Source organism: Helianthus annuus, chromosome 10 (assembly GCF_002127325.2).
Source record: "Helianthus annuus cultivar XRQ/B chromosome 10, HanXRQr2.0-SUNRISE, whole genome shotgun sequence".
Lineage (NCBI taxonomy): Eukaryota > Viridiplantae > Streptophyta > Magnoliopsida > Asterales > Asteraceae > Helianthus > Helianthus annuus.
In genome coordinates, this window is record NC_035442.2 from 143,442,424 (window position 1) to 143,462,909 (window position 20,486).

The 20,486-nt window shown below is 31.2% G+C and overlaps 1 protein-coding gene and 1 long non-coding RNA gene across 3 annotated transcripts; one reads left to right on the plus strand and one right to left on the minus strand.

Moving 5' to 3' along the window:
- Positions 1–564: 564 nt before the first annotated feature.
- LOC110885848 lies at positions 565–2,539 on the plus strand. Of its 2 annotated transcripts, XR_002562466.2 has the most exons (3): positions 565–897; positions 986–1,120; positions 1,200–2,539. It is a non-coding gene; the product is annotated as an uncharacterized LOC110885848 (long non-coding RNA). The 2 variants fall into 2 exon arrangements; XR_004869594.1 differs by having other exon boundaries at positions 986–2,539.
- Positions 2,540–8,227: 5,688 nt separating this feature from the next.
- On the minus strand, positions 8,228–13,901 carry LOC110882745. The gene is made up of 8 exons (XM_022130689.1): positions 13,838–13,901; positions 13,177–13,428; positions 12,844–13,080; positions 12,303–12,726; positions 11,265–12,208; positions 9,975–11,195; positions 8,987–9,888; positions 8,228–8,884 (listed from the first exon to the last, which is right to left on the minus strand). The coding sequence occupies exons 1-8, from the start codon at positions 13,899–13,901 to the stop codon at positions 8,228–8,230; spliced, it is 4,701 nt and encodes a 1,566-aa protein (XP_021986381.1).
- Between the last annotated feature and the right edge of the window lie 6,585 nt (positions 13,902–20,486).

Below are 20,486 nucleotides of genomic sequence, written 5' to 3' on the forward strand. Positions count from 1 at the left end.
TCATTCCGTAGGCTACAAAAATCTTTGCAAATGGGCCTCCCATTTCAGATTTTAGTTAGTGTCAAGCAGAATTGCCTGGGTTCAAAAAGTTGTTCAGCAACAAATTTAGCAAACAGCAACGGGGGTCAGATGCCAAGAGCAGCAACAAGTATGTGAACATCATGTATGTAAGCCAATGTTTGCATATAGAAAAGGCCATAACAAAGAATAACAACAATTGTAAATTAAAAAATTAAGAAATTGGATATTTAATACCATTTTTTGAAGCTTGTGTTGCTAGAACACTATGACATGGGTTCTTATCTTCAATAGACATCTGTTTATTATTACGTGTTTTGCTTTTACTCAGCCAATGGTTGCAAGAGTTGACGTGCAAAACTGCGTATTGAAGAGGTTAAGTGATTGTTGCATGTAAAGGTTGTCTATCATTAGATATATGACAAAATCAGCAAGTTGGGTAACGGATTGGGCTGACCCGTAAACACCGTTATGTCCTTTTTTAAATATATAAATAACTCATGTATTAAATATGATTACAAAAAACTATACAATGGATGTGAATGAGAGGATTCATACGACCGTGGCTTTGGCGGAGAGGGGGTCCATTTAGAAAGTATACCATGGATGTGAATCAGAGGATTCTCCTTTTATTTTTTCTTTTTTCTACATTGTTGCATAGACCCACCTTTGCTGCTAAAAGGGAAAGCATCCATTATTGTTTTTGAAATACTGATCATGCTTATTTGAAATTTAAAATTTTCATTGCATTTTTTTCTCACTTTTTGCTCTTCTTTTAGTCCATATGTTGTGTACCTTGGAGCTCATTCACATAATTTTGAAGCTTCACTCATTGATTTAGATCAAGTTAAAGATGGTCACTATCTGTTGTTTGGGAAGGTAAATATAATCCTTTAATAATTCAATAACAATTTTGAATTTTCTTTTTTTGTTGTTGTTGAATGTGTTTAAATTCGTAAATTTACAGTAAAGAAAAGGCGAAAGATGCCATCTTTTACTCATAAAAGGCGAAGATGATGAGGGCCATTTCTTTGATGATTCGTCGACGACCACCGTCTCCTTGCGGTCTTCAAGTTTAAAGTCGACCCAACTTAAAAAAAAGGTATTTAATTTCATCTTCTTTTGGTCAATTTGCATATGGGTTATTATTATTTTTGGTATATGTTTTGTATGTGGTTTAGGCCATGGTGACGAACGCAAACCCCAACGGCGCCCTTCGATGATGACGACTAGGGTTCCGGCGACTGTTCCGGAACCATTAAGTGTAACTGATAGGAGGTAGATATGAACACTGGTAATGTTGTCTGATTACCTTTAAGACTCCCAAATCTATGTTTGATTTAATATAAAAGAAAAAAAAAATGAAGTTTTCAAAGTTAGTGATCTTGGCAGGGGAGTTTGTGGTCTTTGTGTTACCGTTTTAGTTAAATTTATGTTTTATCATCATCAAATAGAAGTAGTTTGTTAGGGCTCATACTAGACATACAAAATAGAAGTCTTTGTATTGTTGTAAATGGTTCATAACTTATAAGACCGTAGGGTTTTTTTTCTTTTGTTTTTTGTTTTTAGTTTTCTTTTTTTTCGATCAGGAGGATGGAGGCTAGCTTGCTGGTGAACTAAGGAGAGTTAATGCTGTAGTGCTCACCTAAGCATGTTATTAGCCTTCAAGCTTTGAAAATTGTATTAAAAATCCCGTCGAAGCATTTTTATTTCATACATTTGCATTATTTAGTTATAATCTTTTATGTGGCAATAATAGGTTTTGCATTATTTACTAGATTTGATTATTAAATTATAATTGAGTGGTTCATGAAAAAATTGCCCGTTTTGACTAGAACTTAAAAGCTCAACCAGATTTTGGAAAGAACAGTTATACATAACCTTCACAAAGGCTGCGTGGCCAGCAACATTACGTGACACATATGAAATTATTATAAAGGACCCCTACTATAAAGGACACCATGTAGTGTTGGTTCCATCTAAAAAAGTCGATCTCATAAAAAGATGTGTTTTTCTATATAGAAGTCACATCTATATTTTTATATTTCCTGTTAACTTGACGAGCCCCATACACATTATATTTGGGAACGAGAGGCAGCTGCAGTTCTCTGGTAAGCAAAAAAAAACTAATATGCACTATATAAGAATTGACATCAGAAATGTATTCAACTGCAGATTCACAGCCACCACCAAAAAGGCCGGGTGAAGGCGAATGTCCGACTAAAAGATGAACCGTTGAAGACAACCCTTTTGTCCACCTAAAAGAACAAGTATCCGTGGAATGGCATCCTACATCTAGAAATGCCAAAGACATTTCTTTTGTACAAATCATGCTTGAAAGTTCTATCTGGAAGAAGCCTATTATTCCGTGCTCATTGGCATATGACGGTTTTAAAAGTTAAAACAATATGTTTTTTTAAACAATTTATTGTAAGATCACCCGTGTAACACACATGAAATTTATCCAATATATGTCTTTACATATAATTTAAATTTGAATAAAAATAATAGGTTCGTTGAAGTCGCGTTTAACGCGGACATTAGCCTAGTATCCTCATATTTCTATATTCTTCACTACTTCAAATAAAAGAAATGAGGATAAATTTGTCTTCTTAGTTTTTAACCATTACAACTTCATTTACCAATTTATAAACCAAACACAATAAAAAATGCTATTGGAATCAATTCCAATTCCATCAAATTCCAATTCAGATTATGAATTCCAATTCCTTTAAATAAATTTTATGAACCAAACGGGCACTAAAGATTCACAGGGGTCTGTGTGGTGGTTTTAAAATATCCAATTCGGTCAGAGTCGAAGAAAAGGAAAGAGCTTGATTTGAGGGAAAACTTTAATGGGTCAATTCGCATTTGAATAGGCCAAGAACTTATGCGAAATTTATGGGAATAAATAAAGTCTAAATTTATCATAGGTGCAAGAAATCCGGTCGTTACATGGTGTATCTCAAAACCACAATTCATTTGAAAATCCAAGTTCGTTTAGTGCATGACGGGATAACGCATGACTCATGCGCTACACATGAGTCTTGCGTTGGTTAAAATGGATTATGTTTAATACGCAATGTATAAGACATGCACTGGTGCAGGGGTGCAGGTCTCATGCGCTTTTGATTATTTGGTTAAAACTTTTGAAAATTTTGTAAAATTGTTACATGAGCTCAAATAGTTAAGCAAGCATGGAATACAAACATCCATAGTGGTTTATTGACAAATTTCTGGTGGTGAAAGTAAGATGACAAGAACAAAAATCCTTAACGCGACTAAAACATTATTATTATTATTATTATTATTATTATTATTATTATTATTATTATTATTATTATTATTATTATTATTATTATTATTATTAATTTTTTTTTTAAAAAATTGAATGGGAAGGCTAATCCGAATCGTTAAACCTAGGAACATGACAATTTAGCAAACTAGACAAAATCAAAGTCCTTCATGTGTTCATTTTTAGCAAGTTAATGGATCAGCAAGAAATGCATCCGTCAACTTTTAGCAAACTAGACAAAATCAAAGGAGGACTTGTTAAAATTTGTGAAAAGTCCTTCATGTGTTCATTTTTGTCAGCAACCAATTTCATTTTCAAAATATTGTTCAAAACAATTTAATGATGTATACGATGTCTTTTCATTATCATATCAACTTATATCAAGACTCAACAGAATTCAACTATTTGAATTTCATCCCTTGTTGATCACATGATTCACATACACGTTTTTTATTTAGTTTTTATGGGTGATATAAAAGGAATTAAAATAATAAATGCAAATGATGATGAAAAGTTATGCTTATGTGTTAACTCTTATATTTCATATATCTAGAATTATGAATATCTAGAATTATGAATGACTCACAGGTCTTTGTTTAGTAGAACTAAACAACTTTTAAAGTTGTCCATAAGGGAAATGATATTGTGGTAAGATGCATTCTTTCTATTCTAGAGATAGAAAGTTCAAATTGTATAAGACGTACGTAGAAAAATTTATAAAAATAGGTTAGTTTACAACAAAAAATATCACATATTTATTTTGTAAATCAAAAGTTTATGTGATTGGTAAATTACTTAAAAACAATTGATCATATCAAATAGTTATTTTAAAAGTGTAGCTAATAGTGCAAATATAAAAATTTATTTGTTTACTTGATGTTTAAATGGACAAATAATAAAATTGAATTTTGAATCATTAAATAAAAAATGAAAGCAAAGTGGTTCTACGTGGAGGAATACATACGAAACTCTTAATATTCATGAATACTTTCTATTAATAATAACTAGTCTAAGTACCCGTGTAATACACGGGTGGCTAAAAAAAAATAAATTAAATTTTCACACGTAAATACTTTGTTACAGCTTCGTTCGAATATTATGATGTATTTTAATTTAAATAAACGTAAAGTTAGTACCAGAGAATATTAAGATCAATGATGCCTATTGATAATACACGCGAATGTTGCGGTGTTGAACAATGATATGTTTCTTACATTTTCAAAACAATGAACGTTGTTATCATATCAATTTGAATTTAAAATATATTAAAAAATTTATTCGTACAACAAATGTAAAAAAAGTGGATCGATGATGTGTATGTATGAGATATGATTTTCGGATGGTCAATATAAATTTAAAACCTGTTACTCTAACACTTATGGTTGCTGGAGTTTCGTAACAAATAACTTCGAATACGTTTTAGACCAATTAAAAAAACAATCAGTTGTACGTTTTAGACCAATTAAAAAAACAATCAGTTGTACATTACTATATTTATAAACAGATTTACAATTACTTGTAAAAATATTAAACAACTAATACAAAATTATATCCTAAAATAAACAAAACAATGTCTATTTAAAAAGTTTGAGTAAAATTTATAAAAGTAAATATTTGTTACCATAAATTACCGTCCAATTGAATGTTATATTATTAAAGATTTAATGAAAAATACAAATAAGAATAACATTTAAGTAAAAAATCATCATTACAAAGATATCATATCAACTTCTGCAAATATGCTTACCTTCTTCACAATCTTCAAGAAACATCACCGGAGGTTCAAAAATTAGTAAAGGTAACTTCCGACTTCATCTCCGATCAGTTGTAAGAACGTTGTTAATTTCATTTACAAACTAAAATTATCATCAGTATTACAAACAACTCACGAATTGTGTTTATTTCCAACGATTATTTAAGAATTATACGTGAAATCAGAGTTAGGTTTTTATTAATTCAAAAGTTCTGTATGATATCTGTGTTTAAGAAGGAGTATATGTATTGCATGTGCTTGAGTGTATGTAATTTCGGTTAATACTTTGATTTGGTTGATAGATTTTGATGATATTGTTATGAAGACAAAATGTTTATTAAGAGTGGGATTTGGATGATTGAATAGATATGATTATAATCTAAAGTTTATGATCCAGATTTTTTTTGTTGAATTGTATTAAAAGTAAGATTATATTTAACTCATCTTGAACACTGTAAAATGATAATTTTTGGAAAAAAATAATTGACTCATTTATTTATTTCTAATAATCTATATAAATGTAATGATGAAGAAAATTTGCTTTAGTGTTGTTTATAGGTATATTGTATATATTAATTGTATCAGGAAAATGTTTGTGAACATCTGTTTAAAATATAATTTTCTTATTGATATGAACATATATGTATCCATTGAAGTTCAACACTAAATGTTTATACCATATGTTGGTATAATGCAGGTTTAAAAAATGAGTCCCTCATGCATTGCAATCTTAGAAGAGCCATCGTCATTAAAACTTGTATGTATAAAGATTACAAAATATTATATATAACCTGTATTACAAATTATGTAATGACTAACTTTATCCGCAGGTGCTGCCAATTGATTTTGTTAAGAATGTATACGGAGTATATTGGCAAAGGAAAAAAATAATCATAAATCATGAAAGTCGTAGAAGTTGGCCAGTTTCCTTAAGAAGTGTAAGTGGGGAATCTGTTATAACCGACGGATGGAGTAATTTAGTAAGGGATCTTGAATTGACAAAGAGGACGATATTGCGATTAAGGATAATGGATGACAAAAGTATGGAAATCAGTTGCTTCGTTGAAAACATAAGTGGTGAATCTTTTGTAACATTCAATCATTACAACGTTTTAAAGATAATAGTAAGTATACTATTATTTCTTAATGATTTTTTATATTGTCATACTTGAAATATAGATGATTTACATAAATATATATCAATAAACTGTTACATTACTTTTCAGGTGCTTCCAGAAGCTTATGTCACAAAATGTTTCTCGTACGAACCAGTGAAAGACTGTTACCACATAAATGCAGCAGGTCATAGTTGGAAAGTTGAGACGGAAAAAATAAATGATAACTATGTTCTTACAAAAGGTTGTCCAAAGTTATTTCATGATCTTGGAATAGAAGAGGATGATTTACTGTTGTTCACGAAAACTGACAACGCAACATTTGAGATAAAGATATATCGTAGAGGAGTTGAGTTAGATGTGAACGTCAAAGAAGAAAGTGTTGATGAATCTGTGCTGGAGATACCTAAAGACACATACTACAAAAACGTTGACTTTGTAAGTATTTTAAACTAAATTATAAGAGTTTAGTAAAAAATCCGACTTACTTACGTATGTTATTGTATGACAGACATTATGTGAAGACGATGATTCAGTTGATCTGTTTAGGTGTGAGGTAATAAGCATCCATTTATGTAGATAAATATAAATTGTAATTAGCTTTTGGGATTTTACTAAGTATAATTGTATGATAAATAGATGAATGAAAGTGGTTACAAAGATGAGGGGAGTAAGAACGTTGGTGGAGAAGAAGTCTCGAAGGGGGAAACGTCCAGTGTGATAAGAGAAGAGATAAACAAACTGCCAAAAAAAAATGTAAGAATTTTATTTTTTACTTCTTGGTTATTGATGTCTAAAATAAGAAATTGTGTAAACAGGTTAAGAAAAAAGGAAAACATATTGAGGGATATTGTAAGGCAGACGAAGGTAAGGCGCTGAGATGCGGAACAGAAGTGGAAATGCAATCCGTTTCAACAGTTGGAAAAAGAAAACGCAGTCGGTTGGTACGTATAACAACATTTATTTATGATGAACTCAAAGAGATTAAAATATATATTACATATTTTATTATAAACATTATGTGTGTCTGTAATAATTAGGAAAAAGATATTAGAAAGATATCAGGCAGTAAATTGAAGATATTAGATGTTGCACCAAAACGTGTTGCAAGGAAGAATTCTGTTGATAAAGATGGTTACTGTGAATTTACACAAAAGGGAGGTAACAGAATGGTATGTTTTTTCAACAATAATTGATAAACGGTAATACTATTACATTCATAAGGCTGGTTTAATTGTTAATTATCATATTCATGCAGAGATTGCCTGCTAATGTTGTAAGAGTTGGCGGATTAAAAAACAAAGTGCACGTGTTAAAAGTGAGGAACATGAAGGGAAAAACAGTGGATATGAATGTTAGGCGCCAAAAGAACGGAGATGATGTGAGGTATGCAATCGAAGGTTGGCCAATGTTCATGAAAGAGAATGGGCTTCGTCTGGGTGACAAAATGCATTTCAAATTCATAAGCACAGGAAATCTGCTGATCTTATCAGACGTGGATCAAGTTAAAGCAGGTTGAAAGGTAAATGTTTAAGCTAATGAAGAAGGTATTTTGTGTACTCGAATTCAGGACTATATTATGCTACTTATGTTATGTTTACTTTTGTTTTGGACATGTAATGAGTGGTTATGATGGTATGTTTACTTTTATTATGGACATGCAGCTAGTGGTTAACCTTAAAGACAATTAGTTATATATCTTGAAAAAAACCATATTTTGGAATGTAAGTAATGTTGGTATCATCTATAAAAGGTTGTTGATTAGTATGTGTATGTATATATATTAACATAATAAGTTATTGTTGTTTATATCTGAATCGGTTACATTATATAATTTGAAAGTAATTAGTTTGTCGGACGGAGAAATATGGATCCTTGGAATAAAAGATCATGTACCAATATTATTACCAGAAATAACTGTTGATTCAATACTACATAAGAATGTGACTATACTTTAATGCGTAAATACTTCGTTATAAGTTTCTTCGCATATAATAAAAAATGATACAAATAACGTAAAGAAAAAAAAGGACAAAAATATAAAAGTCACAATCCATTGAATATCTCTTTATATACGACATTGGTTGTTTTATTTGTAGGCCTGCCATCATTGTCAAGTATTAGTAACTTGATTCCATCTCGTCTTGTAACCCTGGATAAAGCTACGTACAATTGACCATGTGTGAAAACTGGTTGTCTTAGGTACAACCCAACCTTAGATAGCGACTGTCCCTGGCTTTTGTTAATCGTCATTGCAAAACATACAGTTATTGGAAATTGCCTCCTTTGAAATGCAAAAGGAATCTTTCGGTCCGAAGGTACCAAATTGATTCTAGGTATGAATGTCCGAGAACCAATATTACCACCAGAAATTATCTCAGCTTCAATAACACGGCTGTAAAGTTTTGTGACCTTTAACCTTGTACCGTTACACAAACCATTTCGTTGGTCAATATTTCGCAACAACATTACTGGAACGCCAACTTTAAGCACTAACCTATGATTTGGTAAACCAGACACTTTGAGACCATTGAGCACGTCAGGAGAATATATATTTTGCTGATCAACATTGCCATCTTCAGTAGGGCATAGACTGTCAGAACTAAGATACTCTTTTTCTTCACCAGGGAAAACTGCCAACAATCTGTCGTTAATCTCGTGAACAACCTCATTCTTAGGTGCAAGTATAGCTCTTGTACTAAAGTAATTAGGATCATTGTAATTATCCAAGATTGACGGATAAACAAAATCAATCAGGCTAGAAATTGGATCAGATATGCTATCAATTAAAAGCTCAGGTGGTATTTCAATTATTGCTTCTCCATCATTGGAACCACCAACATTTCCCTCGCCAACGTCCAACAACCATTTTGCAAAATTACTAATCTCTTCAACTTCAGATGATGGTCTTCCAACAGTTAACCTCATGTTTCTAGATAACGTCAACAACTTACACTTACTCCACAGATAAGAAGAACATAATGAGGCATTCACAATTTCTTGACGTCCACCGTTTGGAACAACAGGTAGTATTTGCCTAAAATCACCACCAAATACAATCACCTTCCCTCCAAATAAAACATCAGACCTGGATGGATTAGATATATTGAAAATGTCATGCATAGTTCTATCCAAAGCCTCAAATGCATGTTTATGAACCATAGGAGCTTCATCCCATATAATGAGTTTGGTCTGCTGTAGTAATTTAGCTACATCATCGTCTGGTTTTATATGACAAACGGAATCCTCATTAAGATTCAAAGGTATATGAAACCTAGAATGAGCCGTTCTTCCTCCCTCCAACAGCAATGATGCAATTCCGCTAGATGCAACGTTTAATACAATCTGACCTTTTGACCTAATTGCAGCAGATAATGTTTTCCATAAAAACGTTTTACCGGTCCCGCCATAACCGTAAACAAAAAATACTCCTCCATTGTCTCCATGAACTGCGTTCATAATTTCTTCATATACTGCACGTTGTTCATCCGTTAACAAATTCACCTGACCTTGATAAACATTTTGTAACTCTGTTCTGTCATAAGCAAGCTCTTCGTTAATCAATCGGCAGCGAAAGTTATCTAAAGATGAAGTATCCGGGTAAGGCATTGATAAAAATCTCCGAAGCGATGAATTATTCCGAGTTAAAAACTTCTCTATTTCGCATAAAACGTAGTTCTTTAGTTGCTCATCAGGAATTGATAAACCTGTGAAAAATCAAAACCACATATAAATTTAATGGTAAATTTTTTGTAACTGTCAAAAAACAATAATATGAAATTTATAATTTTACCTGAAACACGATGATACTTTGAGAATCTGTACAGAAAATCATCTGTCATATACTTCCATGTGCTTTCCCAGACAACTTCAGGTCTAGATAATGTGCTTGACAGTAACATGGTGGCGAATAAATTGCGAATATAACCTGCACTACCTGATATATTTGCTTCTTTGATGGCCTCAATATACTCAGAGTCGTCATCCAACAAACCAAGCGCATAGCAAGCATCTCTAAAAGTATCGTACACTCGACCATTAACTGTTTTAATATCATCAAACGATGTTGGTCCTTTAACTTTGTTAAGAAGAATTCTTAAATAGTACGCTTCACCGGTAGAAGGAGAAACGGAATGAATTCTTCCAATTGTTTTTCCTTTTATTCTCGGAACCCATATACGCTTGTCAAGCTTCCAAACATAAAAACGCGGAAACTGTACGTATGTTAGTGTACGTGCAACATGGTCGTTAGGATCTTGATTACGTTGCATCCAAGCTAAAAACATTGATGAGTTCACAGATGGTTTGTTTAGCACTTGATTAATATCTTCATCAGGACCGAAACAAACTGTTTGTTGTCCAGGAAGATGGAAAGGAAGACGCATAACAGAAGGACTCCTATAATTAACTTCATTAGAAAAAATCCTCCAAGACGCTTCACACGCAGATATATACCTACAGTCATAATACTCTTTAATTTCATCATTTTCTGCTTGTTCGTTTACATTGTTGCTCGGAACCACAGCAACTGTTGCTCTATCAGGACCTTTATTAATATACTTGAACAAATACTTTATTGACGCCGCTTGGTTGCACCATTCAACGTTTATATGCGCCTGATATCTTTTCAAAAGCTTTTTGTTATAAGGTACAACACTTCTATTGTCTAACTGAATTTTATTTTTTAAAACGAAGGAACCGTCATCTCTTCTTCTGTATAAGGGAAATCCGTTAGAATCCAAGGTTGAGTGATCTTGAAATTTCTTGGGAAAACCTTTTGAACATTTTCTATCAACCATACATGGAGAGCTCATTCTAGCATTACCACATGGACCGTGAATCATATGGTCTTTCACAAGCGTATATAGTTCCGGGTCTTGGTTTAAATCAGGGATTTCTGCAGAAATAAACTGATCAACATGGTCTACAGTTGGAAGTTTGTAATCATTCTCCATGAATAAGCACATATGTGCATGAGGCAATCCTCGCTTCTGAAACTCAATAGTGTAAACAACTACAAAAAAAAAAAAAACCTTGTAAATATAATTAAGGTTATTTTTAAAAAGTAAATTTATAAACATACCAGCAGAAGCTTTTCCAAACAAATCACGGTCTTTCAAATCTTTACAAATGGCATCCAGCTTTATTTTAAAAATTCGAGATAAAATATCAGGCCTATCCTCCGGATTAAGATTTGTGTCCTTAAGAAACCTTTGAACCTCCGGCCATTTGGGATTGCAGGTAATGGTTATAAAAAAGTCTGGATAACCATACCATTTACAAATTGCCATTGCGTCAAGATAGTTTTGCATCATATATCGTGACCCGCCTGTAAAGGAAGATGGAAGGAAAATACGTTTTCCAACCTTAGACAAATCTTGTTGGCCATTATATCTTAGTTTCCGGATATTCTCATATGTATCAGACCTGAGATCTTGTTGCTGAAATCTTATAAAGTTAAGTCGCTCGCTCTCAATCATCGTATAAGCATCAACCAAAAACTGTTGGAATAAGCGTCGAGAATTTAGAATCAATGAAAACTGGTTACTACGATCTTGTACACGATACGCAAAAAACTCTCTCATTGTACAATTCGGACGTTTCTTGTTAGTAACATCAATGACACCCCTATGTGGTATGTCAATTCTGTAACCGTCGTCTCCATATGGGAACAAAATAGGATACTGAAGTGCAAGATAGGATGAATGCAATTCACTTATTCTTTTTAATGAACCTGTTTGTGTCTCGACAACGATATCTCTTTTCTCAAGTGCGTTATCGATATCTCCAACAATAAGAGCAGCAACCTCTGAGGAAGTAGGTAAGTTATAAGTCCGACCATCTTGTTCTCTTTTGCCAATAAGGCGAAGCTTTAAAGTGGTATAAGGATTTTGTTGGAAGCAATCTCTAACCATCCTATAAATTTTCACAAGCACATTTTCGGCATCAAACATTGCTTTGATTTGTTGTATCAGCTTATTATCGGTTTCATCTGAAGTGGATGATGAGGAAGCATTGTCTGAAGTCCTGTTTCATGAAATTGAAATATTAAGTAAATATACACTTAAAATAAATGTTATTAATAAAATAAGTTCATGAATGGTACCTAAAAACTGATTGCCTGTTTGCCAACTCATTTTCAGTATCGTATATGTATAACTGACAAAATTTAGGCTTCACTCCGTTTGGTGGCACAAGACTACCAATAGAATGGTAATTTTCACCACTAATTCTGTAGCAAAAAGGAGCATTACCAGTATTCACGGTTTGGTCAACCTTACCACCCATTGAGGTAAACGCGAACATAGAATTGTATCGTCGAATGTTCTTCAAAAAGTGCTTGCTTTCATTGTCATTTGACATGAATAGACTTTTATAATAAGGTGTCGCGGTTTTGTAATCCGGTAACACAACTTTGGCATAACCACAACATAACATATGACATATTTTGCCACCCTCTTTTCTTCCGCTTCCTTTCTCTGCGTCCCATAACTTTGCATAACAAACTTCACAAGTAATAACTTGATCACCGTGATCTAAATAATCTGTTAAAACATACAACATTATAGTTATATATACAACATTCATTACAATAATAAGATATACATATTTAAGACTTATTATTTTTACAATATGTAGCAGTACTTATGAACAAACCTAACCTGTAGAAACACCTTTATAAGGATCTCGTACTACGGTTTCATCTGTGGTCAAGTCGATCATTGGTATAGGAGACGAAATACGTGCTTTGGATACCAACTTACGTTTGCCAGATGATAGCCTTTGCAAATTACGGTTCAATGATGATGTGCAGGTGGTTGATGTGATGCCAGTTGAAATATTATTCCCAATATTGTTTTTTGTCGTTGTACGATTGCTGGTACTACAAATATTGTTACCTGCTACAATTGACAAAAAACATATTAAAAATATCGATGCAAAACAATAAGAACATATTCCCAAATATATAAACATTAAGAAAAAGAAATACTTACTTGTTACAATACTTGAAAGACTTGAATTAACATTATTAGTCACCTCAGGAGTGGATTCAAAATTGTGAAAACCAATTTTGTTGACTATGTTATCAGATGTAACACACGGAGTGGAAGTGGAATTAATATTAGTGGAATCAATATTGAGGGATGACGATGTAGTTCCCACATTTGATTTCTTATTATCCAAGATTAATTTTCTTAATTTTCTTCTATGAGATGCCTCGTCTCGAGTAACAATTGGGAGGACAACTATTATAAAATCGTAGACAAATTGAAAAAATTATAATGAACAAACAATAACAAATCAAAATAGTTAGTTGTAGATAAGGAAAAAATAAGTCTCATTTTGTTAAAAAAAATATATACATAAAATAATACCATTCGTTATGCTTGATAAAGGTCTTCTGCCTCGTCGAACTTTTAAGAGACACAAAAAAAAAATTGAAGAATTAATAAAAAATTCTAGCGTAATAGTGAACTAAGTAAGAAGGTCTAAAATAATATAAATGGACAATAAAATAATTAGTGCTATACCGTTAACAATGTCGGAGGATGTGTTTTCATTCCGGTGAACTGCGTATAAAAAAAATATACATCTCTATCTATATACTCAAAGAACTAAGAAGGTAAAAAAACTGTAAAACTTTAAATAACTTACCATGCTGAGTGTTTTCTTTATCAACGTTATTGTATACGGAGACAATTTTTGGTCGTTTAGGCATTGCTATGAATTTAGAAAAAGAATTGTTAAATTACATAGTTGGTATGTTGAAACACATGTTAAGTAATATTTAATCAATCAATCGTAAATAAAGATTCATATAAACAATTTAACAAAAATACTTACATATACAAATAATATGCTAAATGATTAAATAACAATAGACAAAAATACAAACTGAACAAACTAACCAAGTTGAAATGTTGAATACCGAGGTTGAAATAATCAAGGGAAAATGAGTGTTTTGATCAATTCTTATTGAATCATCCAATACGAAATGAAAGGGGGATATAGAAATCACAAATTGGAAGAAGTCTTTAATAATATATAGAGATAGAGATAGAATATAAAAAATTGGAAATATATTCATGTAATACGTTAATTTTAGAAGTTTTTAAATTGTTATGATTATGTTTCCATAAATGAAATTGATTGCCATATATTAAAAATTTTTTTAGGAAATTGAGATTTATAACATCTTTCAAAATAAATAAAAGATATGAACTGTGTAAATATGAAGATTGTAATTACTTACTATAATAGACATATAAAACACTAACAAAATCTAAAAACTATTACAAAATAAGTCATATTAGTATCATTACAAAAGATCTAAATAAAGTGAACCATGGGAAACGACGCAAATTTTTCATGTTCATAACCACAACCAACAAAAAAAATCCATTCAAAAGACTAACAAACAACTAACCAAACCATAGCTGTTTTAAACACACTTTATAGCAGTCTTCATTAGATTGAAGTTACACCGTTCAACACAATCTTCCTCTGTGAAGTTACAAATGTGAAATGCAACATGTGTCCAAACTGCAACTGGTTATCATCCATAAATTTCCTCCATCCATCCACAACGTAACGTAACGTACAACGGTTTAACTCTGTCTTTGTGTCATAAACTTCAACATCACCATTCAAGTTCTGGACAGATATAGGTTGCAATCTATCAGACAGGCCGGCTCTATTAACAACCTCCACCGGAAGCCGCTTAATGCGTTGAAAGAATAAAAACTATAAGCAAATATAAACAATAATAAAAGTTTTAATGGTTGATCAGGTATAAAAGAAAAAGTACCAGCCTATATTCAGCTTTACGGCTAAAGTCGAAATATTCTGGATGAATGCCGATACGGGAAACTTTGTTTGCCTTCGTTGAACCCTTCTTTGGATGCTACACATTTTTATCAACAGTTAAGCATTTCTTTGCCTTTTATAAGGAAAATAATGTACAATACAAACGGATATTAGTACACTTAATATAAAATACATAAATTATTTAATACCTTGACAGTTTGATCAGATGTTGTATAACGTTTTCGGCCTTTGCATTGTTGGTTGAAATTATCAACTTTGACGGATCGGTTGACAGAAAGCTTACCTTTTCCCTTTCCTTTGACCTGTTATGAAATAATAGAGTTAGAACATGAAATTTTTTTCATTCATTTATGTTTTTAAAATTTAAAGCAAAAATCTGTCAGCAGCAAATTACATATAAAAAATGTACTAATCTTAAAAAAAAAAGGAAAATATACATCCAAGACTCACCTTCTAATTGATCTAATAAAGTTGGAGGTTATTTTTCAGACGTAATAAAGATGTTAAATTAATTGTACATTGTCATGTTTATTTAATAAATATTTGACTTGTAAACCAAAGAAATAAACAATGAAGTTCCAAAAAACTCGAATACAACTATTATGATATTTGAAACTATTCCATGGTGTTACTGATAAGGCAAATTGATTAAACTATGTATTTGTACAAATAAACAAACAAAAAAAGTATAAAAGTAATAATATAAATGCAACCATTGGTTTAGTATCAGTAATAATGTTCGTATGGGTTAATTGTAGGTTGAATTCAAATAATTGAGTTATAATAGGCAATTGTCATAAATAAATTAATATAACAATATAATAGAGTCTGTAAACTTACATCTTGTCTTGTCGTGAAATGTAAGCCATCACCTACTTTCAACGTCTCTTTAACATGAACCTTCTTCGGTGTACTTGTCGGGACTGTTACTGATGTACTTTTAACAGATGTGGGCTGGTTATCATCTACCTCTATGTCCTGAAAAAATCATATTAAAAAAAAATTAATAGAAGAGTAAAAATGGATACAAAGTATAATACCTAACAGATTCGAACCTCCAAAAGCGCTTTATCGTAATCAGCCCTAGATATCTGAATTACATCATCATCATCATCATCAGATTCAACCTTCTTGCTCAACCTTATCTCAACCTCTTCTCGATACACCGTTAAATCAAACATAACATCATTAAGTTTTTCAAAAACCAATAAATCATCTTCTTGAACGCCAAGATCGTTGCAAAGTTGAGTCCAACCTTCTGAGAATACATAGTTTGAATTAACCTTACTTGTTGACACCGTCCACGGAGAACCCTTATAATTAACCTCATATGAGCCAGCCATTCCATCATCTCCAAAACATTGTTGGACAAAAGATTCTTCAATCATCTACTTAATATGAAGCATAACAAATTGAATGTTGACTATGTAGGTTATATTATTAAAAAAGAAATACATGCTAAATATAAAGTTTAAGGAAAACTTAATGAAATTACGTACCATATAACCCAATGTTAGATGACGATTAATTGTGAAATAAGATTGCTCACATACGCCATTAACATAAGATGAAAGATAGAGACCAAAATGGTTCATGGGACGAAATGACAGAAGACAATCTTTCTGAAGTTTGAGATCTGAAACAACTTCTCCCCAGCCGTCAGTTAAGACTGGCATACGTTTTAATCGTTTCAACATTAAGACCCAAATTTTCCCACTTGAGTGATATATACGCATCTTCCTATCGGCCCAATCCTCTCCGTAGAATTGATTAACAAAGCTGATAGGGACATCCTGTATATATATTAATATTAATATTAACTATATTTAGTATTATAAGTTTAAAAAATAACTTAAAAAATATATTAGTATAACAGCGGAATTATAGATTACATAAAGATTACTTACTATACTCAATGAGGATGGGTTTAGAAGATACTTTACAAATGAAGTATACATTTTGATACCTGCAACAATAATTTATTTTCAAATTCTCGTAGTTTAGCAAACACTAATATATACAGTATACAACAAAAAAACAATATATACATAACACTGCTTGGACTACAAAAAATGACGACTAAAATAATTAAAAACTCAAATTTATATGATTAACAAATTATAATTTTATATGAATATAGATACAATATTATAAATAAATTTAGTGCATCAGCAATTTAAATTTTTAATACCAGTATCTATCAAAATTTAAGTAAATGATTACATACTTCTTCATGAACAAACGTTTATGAAAACTATTGGATGGGTATATAAACACCTTTTGAAGATAGCATAAAGAAAACTAAACTACAACAGTATATTTCAAACAAATAAAGACTCAATCTTACAAAAAACAACAATATTAATGGTTAACTTTAGAAATACATCAATGAAGTGGTATAAAATCAAAGATGGAAAAGATTTAAAGTAAAGTTTATGACCGATCACAGGAACATAAATGTTGTTACCTTTAAGTGAAGATTAGAAACCCTAGTTTCGGTTGCCGGAAACCATTATGTCTGATGATTCCGGCGATAATCCGATATATAAACAACTTTTGAACATAGCATAACAAAACTAAACTACAACAGTATATATTAAACAATTAAAGACTCAATCTTACAAAAAACAACAATATTAATGGTTAACCTTAGAAGTACATCAATGAAGTGGTATAAAATCAAAGATATAAAAGATTAAAAGTAAAGTTTATGACCGATCACAGGAACATAAATGTTGTTACCTTTAAGTGAAGATTAGAAACCCTAGTTTCGGTTGCCGGAAACCTAAATGAATGATGATTCCGGTGATAATCCGATGATAAAATCCGGTGCCAATTTGAGTTCTCCTAGGGATGATAAGAGTGATATGAAGGATGATTTGATGGTAGAGTATGGTAAGGACAAAGTCCTTATTTAGAACCGCCATATTGAAATTTACATATACATCCCCTATAGTTTGATTTCTGACAAAAATAAAATTGATTTAATCTATAATTACCACAACAACCTTTTACATTACATAATAGAATAGAATAATAATTATATGTTTTTAAAGATATGAAAAAGGAAGATAACACAAATAAGTAAAGTATTAGAAATAATTTATGGTAAGTGTATATTAAAAAATTTATAATGTATTAAATAAATTCCTTAAATACATTACATTACATGTATAATAAAATTTAATTCAAATATCAACCAATAATAAAATTTTACGTTATATTTAAATAAAATAACAAATAATATTAAAATTTTATATAATAAAAAAATATATCTAAGTTTGCCAAATTAACGAAATATCATATTGGGTACTATATTTTAAGTAAGATTCATTATTTAAAGAAGGGATTATTTTTTTTTAATATTTAAATAACGTAAAAAGTTGTTATCTTATTACTATGTAATTTTTTCTAAATACCAATTAATACATACGTAAGTATTAAATCATAGGTTATTAAATTAAGTTATGTTACACAAAATCATATTAGCTCTTATATTTTAAATAATAATATCAATACTCAAACGACATATTATTAAAATGTTATACACCAAAAAAGAATAATGATGTCATATGTATAAGAAACAAAAAACGGGATTAGAAAAATAAATTAGCAAAATAACAATTGATATACATAACAAACAACTAAACAATAAAACAACCATGTTCATAAAAATCAACCACACAGTTATAACCATTGTCAAAATAAACATAAATATCCAAATACTTAAGAAAAAAACAGCCGATTTAATCAAATGTTCGAAATATAGGTGACTACTTTTCTTTCTTTGGAATTAGAAGAACTGCATCCACACCACCATCTTTACGCGACTTCGAAGAAGACTGCGAAGATACATCATCCACGTCATACACGGTTTCCAAATTGCGCTTCAAGTCACGCTCGCTGCTCGTATCAAAGTCAGCATCCTTCTGATCCAACGATGTTGTAAAGCCAACTTTAAACACATTTGAGCAAGGGGTTACATTGTCTCCCGTTTGGGATATAGAATCCTAGTTAAATAAAATAAATAAATAGGTATGAGTTATAATCATACAATTAACATATAATGAGTTAAAGTTGAATAATAGATAAGGTAAACGATACTAAACCTTAACAGGCAAATCATCATTACGATTTGAATCTGATGGTTCGACATCGACGGCTTCCTCATCAATAGGCTGATTTTGTAAATTTTTTTAAGTTAAAACAATATATGATATTAATTAGTAGTTAAACATTGTTGGAAGAGTGTAATAATAGTATAAGGGTGAATTGGAATAAATATACCTGAATAGTGTCAAAATGTTTATCCAGCTCGGACAAAACAACCGGGTTATCAGTCATCTTGGAGACTGAGTATCCATCAGACTTCTTGCTGATGTTAAAAGAAGAAACAGCAATCTTGAAGGCAAACTTCATATTGAGTAATGAATTTAGCTCCTTTGGAAAGCTTCCTTCGTTTGCTAACTGTTGAAAAATAAAATATAATTAATATTTTTAAAATAAAAATAAATATGATAAAATGAATTATTTACTACATACTTCAATGTTGTTGTCTAAAAGCTGATTAGCATTAACCTTCAAAAGCTTTGTCACCTCACGCTCAAACAATGTTAGACTCACAATACCAGTGCAATCTTGGACACGTATATAAAGCCTAATTCTGCAAAAAAATATAAATGAGATTAACTTATTTTGACAAAAAAAAACAAAAAATGGTATATATTTACCGTGGAATTGATGTAACGGTCCTTGTATTACAAATATCAGTCTTGCATTCTAAGACAGTAACCTCTTCAGAACCATCAGTACCATCCTGCTTTTCTTTAACAACAGTAACGGTTGAAACCTTTTTGTTGCAGTTTGTGCACGCGTTGTAAAACCACTCATTGTTCGATGCAAAACTCTTGATAGTGCCAACAATGACAACAAACCTCGTCTGTGTTTAAGATATATATAATGTATTAAAAAAATTGATAGTGTAAAACATATAAAAACTATCTGTTATCCGTGTTACCGTATCTATTGAGGTTAACGACCCAATGGGAAAAAAGGTGAGGTCAGAAAGGAACTCTTCAGTGGCAGACTTCGCAACAGAAGAACTTAGGCCAGAATAACTGGAAGACATTTCGGGAGAAAGTTTCTCGATAAATCTAGTAAAAAAATAAAATTTAATAATTTAGACTCACAGAAATGCATAGGAAATTTAAAAAAAATTATTAGGATAGTGAACCTTTGTTTAAAGTCAGCAACCTCATCAATATCACTGTTAATTAAGACTCGGGTGACAGTATACAAATTTGAAACAGACAAATGACCCGAACAGATGTATACATTTATTTTAATAAATGTAAACAATTATGCAAAATGTAACCATAAAGAAAAAAACACAATATATTTGAAGTAATACGATACCTCCCCAGAATCTGTATTTCCCAAACTGAATGATTACGACGACATTTTTTTCACCTCGATT